Source organism: Scyliorhinus canicula, chromosome 2 (genome assembly GCF_902713615.1).
Source record: "Scyliorhinus canicula chromosome 2, sScyCan1.1, whole genome shotgun sequence".
NCBI classification, from domain to species: domain Eukaryota; kingdom Metazoa; phylum Chordata; class Chondrichthyes; order Carcharhiniformes; family Scyliorhinidae; genus Scyliorhinus; species Scyliorhinus canicula.
This window is the reverse complement of record NC_052147.1, coordinates 45,435,594-45,441,593: the sequence shown is the minus strand read 5'-3', so window position 1 is coordinate 45,441,593 and position 6,000 is coordinate 45,435,594. Positions and strand designations below refer to the sequence as shown.

Genomic DNA, 6,000 nt, shown 5'->3' with positions numbered 1-6,000 from the left:
CACTGGTGTCAGGTTCCCTTTCTTGAAGGAAATTACTGAACAAGTTAAGTTGTTACAATTTAGCAATTTTCTTTCTGGTGGTAGTCAACAAATTATTTGATTTGCCTTGACAAGTTTGAGGGTATATAATCTTCAAATTGTTAAACCCCATAGATAAATCACTCCACTGCTATAAGGCTGAAATGATGCTGGAGTATAGTGTATAAATTACCCGCCTGTGATGTTATTGAAAGATTGCCATGTATTTATAAATAAATTCCTTTACCACCTAATTCAGGTCTCGCATCATCCTAAGTGTTGAAGGACGGTTATGTTTGAATGATCCAAACCACTCCGCCTCGCCATCTCTCTTTAATTCAACTGTGATGAATGTAGGAATTTCAGATATATTGTATTATATGTAGTTGATGCAGTAAGGGTTAAAAGCCCGGGTTAATCTGTGTATGACTGCTGCACTAGTGTTTTTTTAAATCCTGGTTTGAAAGACGGTTAGGCTTTTTGGAGCAAGCAGTGCAATTAAAGCATCGTAAAAGTTTGTGCTAATGGACTGTTATTAAGAGGGTTCCCTAAGGACTGAATAATTAGAGACATTGGGTGGAATCCTCCGCACTTCCGGGGGCTAGGCCAGTGCCTGAGGGGTTGGCGCCGCACCAACTGGCGGCGAAGGACCGCCGTGGTCCGCGCATGCGCAGAGCCACCAGCATGTTCTGGCACATGCACAGAACCACTGGCGTGTTTCATGCACATGCACAGTGGGGTTCTTCTCCGCGCCGGCCATGGCGGAGCCTACAGAGCCTACAGGCTGGAATGTGAGTGAAAAGAGGGCGGGATTCTTCGGAAACCGGCGAGGTGGGCAACTCTGGCGCGAAGGAATGGCATGAATCACTCCGACGTCGGGCCGCCCCGAAGGTGCGTAATCCTCCGCACTTTCAAGGGCTGGGCCAGTGGTTTGCGCTGCACCGGCCGGTGCGGATGGGGTTTGGCGCCATGCCAACCGGTGCTAAAGGGCCTCCGCCGGCTGGTGCTAGTTGGCGCATGCACAGGAGGGTTCATCTCCACGTCGGCCATCGCGGACCGGTACACCAACCATCGCGGAAAATAGAGTGCCCCCACGGCACAGGCCCACCCGCGGATCGGTGGGCTCCAATCACGGGCCAAGCCACCATGGGGGCACCCCCCCGGGGCCAGATCCCCCCGCGGCCCAACGAGGACCCTGGAGGCTGCCCGCGGAGCCAGGTCCCGCCGGTACATACCTGACGTAGCATACGCCGGCGGGACCCGCCGAAAGCGGGCTGCCACTCGGCCCATCGCGGGCCGGAGAATCGCCGGGGGGTGGGCCGCTGCCAGTGACTGCCAACCGGCATTGCGTGATTCCCACCCCCACCAAATCCCTGGCACCGGCGGAGGGTCGGAGAATCCCGCCCAAGGTTTCTGAAGAGTGCAGCCAGATAATCTGCATTATGCTGACAGGGTGTCAGGTCTCTTTCTTTAAAGCAGTCTCCAAAGATCTCTCTTTCTCAAAGTGAAGTATCAAAGGCTTCGCTTCACAGCAAGTATTCCAGAGCGCTAACAGTATTTAAAAGTGGATTATGACTAGAGATGGTTTTGTTGTTTGAAATAAAGATAGCCGTTAAGGGATATTGTGTCACTGTATTGATTAGCATTATTTAAGGGGTAATTGTAAGCTATAATATTGTGTGATGTTAAAAGATATTTTAACACTGTGTTGGTAATAAAGTTCGTTTTAATGTGCCATATCCCTATTTTGCATGAAATCACTTCTGGAGCGAGTTACCTTTCCTCACAGTCTTACAAAACTAAAATAAATTATTGGGGTTTCTGTCCAGTATTGTAGCTGCTGTTGGGGTCTGGGGCGAAATTCTCCGACCCCACGCAGGGTCGGAGAATTGGCGGGAAGCGGCGTTATTTCCGCTCCCGCAGGTTTTTGAATTCTCCCGCCGGTCATAAACCGGCGTTGTGCAAATCCCGCCGGCAGCCTGTGAAAACAGCTGGCGCCGGCGGGATTTCATTTTTTTTAAACTTACCTCAAATCTCCGGCCCGGATGGGCCGAAGTCCCGCCACTGGGAGGCCTTCTCCCGCCGCCGAGGTTTAAACCACCTCTGGAACGGCGGGCTCAGCGGCGCGAACAGGCCCCCGGGGTCCTGGGGGGGCGGGGGGAGATCGGACCCGGGGGGGGTGCCCCCACGGAGGCCTGGCCCGCGATCGGGGCCCCCGCTCACTCCGCGGGGCAGTGCCGTGGGGGCACTCTTTCTCCTTCCGTGCCGCCACGGCCTCCGCCATGGCGGACGCGGAGGAGAACCCCGCATCGCGCATGCGCCGGCAGTGACGTCAGCGGCCAGCTGCCGCTGACGTCACTGCCGGCGCATGCGCCGACCGCCGAAAGCCTTTCGGCCAGCCCCGCTTCCGACTGCGCCGGGTGTTTGCGCCAGTCTTCTGGTGCAAACTGCTCCGGCGCGGGGCTGGCCCCCAAAGGTGGGGAGAATTCCCCACCTTTGGGGAGGCGCGACCCCTGAGTGGTTGGCGCCACTCCCCTACGCCGGCACCCTCCGTCACGCCGGGTAGGGGAGAATCCAGCCCCTGGTCTGAGATCGTAATATAAATAAAGATTTCCTAAAAAGGGAGGGCCACATTAAGACATATAAATTGGGGCGGCACGGTGACACAATGGTTAGCACTGCTGCCTACGGTACTGAGGACCAGGATTCGATCCCGGCCCTCTGTGTGAAGTTTGCACATTCTCCCCGTGTCTGCGTGGGTCTCACCCCCATAGCCCAAAGATCTGCCGGTTAGGTGGATTGGCCATGCTAAATTGCCCCTTAATGGGACCAAAAATAATTGGGTACTCTAAACGAACAGGCGTCGGAATGTGGCGACTCGGGGCTTTTCACAGTAACTTCATTGCAGTGTCAATGTAAGCCTACTTTTGACAATATTAAAGATTATTATCATTAGGTCCATTATGTACATAGTAACCCAATGCAATTTGCAGCTACCAACATTTTGTTGTGGGATCAGTAGGAGCTTAATAGCGCCCCTGGTCTCACCAATATCTTCTTTCCTGTAGGCCCCTTGTGTGCCTCCCCTCCTCTCCACCTTACACACTCTGACCCGAGCAATGCTGAGCCTGCAGCCCCCAACCAAAGCTGCGACCTGTTAACTCAGCTTTGCGGCTGGACAGCCAGATTTCCTATTTCTCCCCCCCCCCCCCCCCCCCCCCCCCACCTGCCAAATTGGTCAGCTTGTTTGTGGTGCAGCACTCACAGCCTGCCAATCGGATGCCAACTGAGGCCTGGCCATCAAAATGGCTTTTGCCTATTGCTGAGGACATATGGCAAGCAGGGCTGCGCTACCCCACCCACCAATAATGCACAATGGTATCTGTAATCAGTCACAATAAGGGACAAAGTTACACAGAACGATAGTCAGCCAGTACTTTCCGGCCTCAGTAAAAGTAAACAGATCCCTTATCTATTGCTTTAATGTCAAATGAGGAAAAAGATCAAAATGATTCCTTGAACCAAGCAATTGCTATTTTTGTGATTACAAAATACGAACAGACCACAAGTAAAGCTGAGGCTGCATTCTGGCTGATGCTTGCCCTGTATTTTTAAATGACCGTCACCTTATTTAATTTGTGGGCTTCCTAGTGTAGTTTACTGAGTGACGGCTTGTTCCCTGTGGCCATACTGTGCAGAAAATGCTGCATTGTCTCTTACTGTAACATGACGTCAGCGGACACGGTGATTAGCACACTTTGAATCAGCCTGACCCTCTCCAGCCATCCTCAAACTGGATATGTACTTTCTTGCATCATTAATATTTCAATGGTAATTAAAATATCCACCATGACTCTGTGACCTTGGGTGGGAAATTTGATGGGAGTGGGCGGGACAAAGTAATTTTATCCACCAATAGGAATAGAGAGTTCTGGCACAGAAGTGCATTCTTTGCATCCCATAATGAGAAGCTGGACTGTTTGTTTCCATTAGCAGGGGTGGGGGACTGCTGTCAACTTGCAGCTGGGACCGATTACTGCTCACAGCGTGCACTGCAGTAGAAGACCTTAACTGTAGGTTTCTGCTGTGGGTTAGACATTAAAAGGAAGTGGGAAAGAAGGGAAGATTTTTTTTTTAAAACCTCTTTGTACGTGATGTCTGACTGTGAGGGATTAACCCTGGGTAAGTGCCAGCTTCAGTTTGTTGCTTCGTTCTCAGCCTGTGCTCTGTGGTACAGTTTTAAAAGCTGAACACTCTGCGGCGAATGCTCGCCTGCCATCAAGCTTCAGCAACTCAAGCTAAACTTGTTTTTACATTTTAAATGTGCAGCTAGGCCAAATGGATCATCTGCTGAGCTGATGATTCTGCACAACTACAAAATCTGTAAATATCCACAGGGTAACGGAGTTAAAATAAAAGACAGCAGAGGTCAGGAGATGGGTATATGAGACATTTAAATGTGTGAAAATAGTCACAGTGCCATTTTTAGAAAATTGCTGTCCTGCTGTCCTAATAATTCCTAATGTTAATAATTCTCTTCTGAAGGTAGTTCATTTACATCTTCTAAGCATGCATATTAAGGGCCGTCAGGTTAATGCATCAGATATTTGTGTTTTTTCTCACCTTTTTAAAAGGTATTAAGCAAGTTAACCAGAATATATAAGGTCCTGAGGCTCTTTGACTGACAGGAAAGAGCTTTAATGTTGTTTCAAATTGGATTGGATTGTTTAATTGCCAAATGGACAGTTTTGTATCAGTTGAGTAATATGCGCTGAACATTTGAAGTGTTGGGAGAATTCTTCCAATGGCCCAATGTGATATTCTAGCATCATCCAGATCAGAAAGACTCCAGATTCAGTTCCATGTCAATGCTGAGCTAGCACCAGCTGGGTGTGGGGTGGGTGGTCTTGTGGCTCAGCTCAGCTCTAGCTTCAAGTCCTACCCCAAGACTTGTATGCCATGGAAAGAGTGATGGAGCCAAACAGATTGATTATCGACCTGCTACTCCTTTCAACCCCGCCCCCCCCAATCAGGTGGTAGGAGTGGGCCGATTCCTAGTCAGCCATGCTTGATGTGGAGTGGCACCCTCATGCTCTAGCCATGCGTCCTCCTTTCTGAAATAACGAGTGATGCATCTGGTCCCTTGCAGATTATGGCTGATGACAAGTAGACATGGGGGCAACACAAGTTCTTCAATACAAAAGTACCATCTTGTGCCGTACAATGGCGGGTCCTTTAGTATTACTGCCTTCGGTAAGTCAGGGCATGTAAATAAACCTCAGCAGCAACAGTGCACTTTCTATGAAGGATTCTTTGAAATGAATAAACCCCAAATTGGGATGCTTGTTGATCTCATGAAAAAGAAACAGCCACAAACACAATGTGGCCAGCAACAACTTGCTGACCCCAGAAAGAGATGGAGGTTGTGAAACTTAACCCTCTCGTGGCCTTAACAGACACATCTAGATTAGATTGGGTGAATTTGGCTACCTGTCGTCAGACATTCCCACAGCAGGTATTGAAGGAAACTGGCAAAGGCTGAATCTGAATCCTGAAAACTGGCTGCAGAAATATTCCTCCACTTCTCAATGTTATACATTTGCTGGCCTGCCCCTTTAAGCTGCTGTAGCAAGTGAAATGCTGCCGCCCTGTAGGATGTCTTCCAAAATGCTCTCATCAAAACATAATTAACCCAAGTCAGGAAAATTGGAATCAGTCACTGCATGGGTGGTTGGAAATTTCACTAACAAGTACGGATACTAATGTCACAAGCGGGTACTGTGCTGGTGAAAATTATGCAAGCCTTAATAATCCTTTCAACAGGAATTGTCATTTTTTGAGTCCAAAGCATTATGTCCACTCGTACAAAGCTTTCTCAAAAGAAAGTAATTTGATATTGTGGTTTTATACTATCCTTTCTAATTAGTTATATTTTCTCTGGTGTGTGAGCTACTGAAGAAGGATCCATTGCCGTTCCTGTTG

The 6,000-nt window shown here is 49.1% G+C and overlaps 1 protein-coding gene across 1 annotated transcript in view; it reads left to right on the top strand.

The window, feature by feature from the left end:
• The first annotated feature begins 4,004 nt into the window (after positions 1-4,004).
• Positions 4,005-6,000, top strand: part of eml1 (EMAP like 1) — a 272,486-nt gene continuing 270,490 nt past the window's right edge. The window contains exon 1 of the mRNA XM_038777141.1: positions 4,005-4,200. Coding sequence (XP_038633069.1) covers positions 4,173-4,200 — 28 coding nt within the window. The 5' untranslated portion in view covers positions 4,005-4,172. The remainder of the gene's footprint in view (positions 4,201-6,000) is intronic.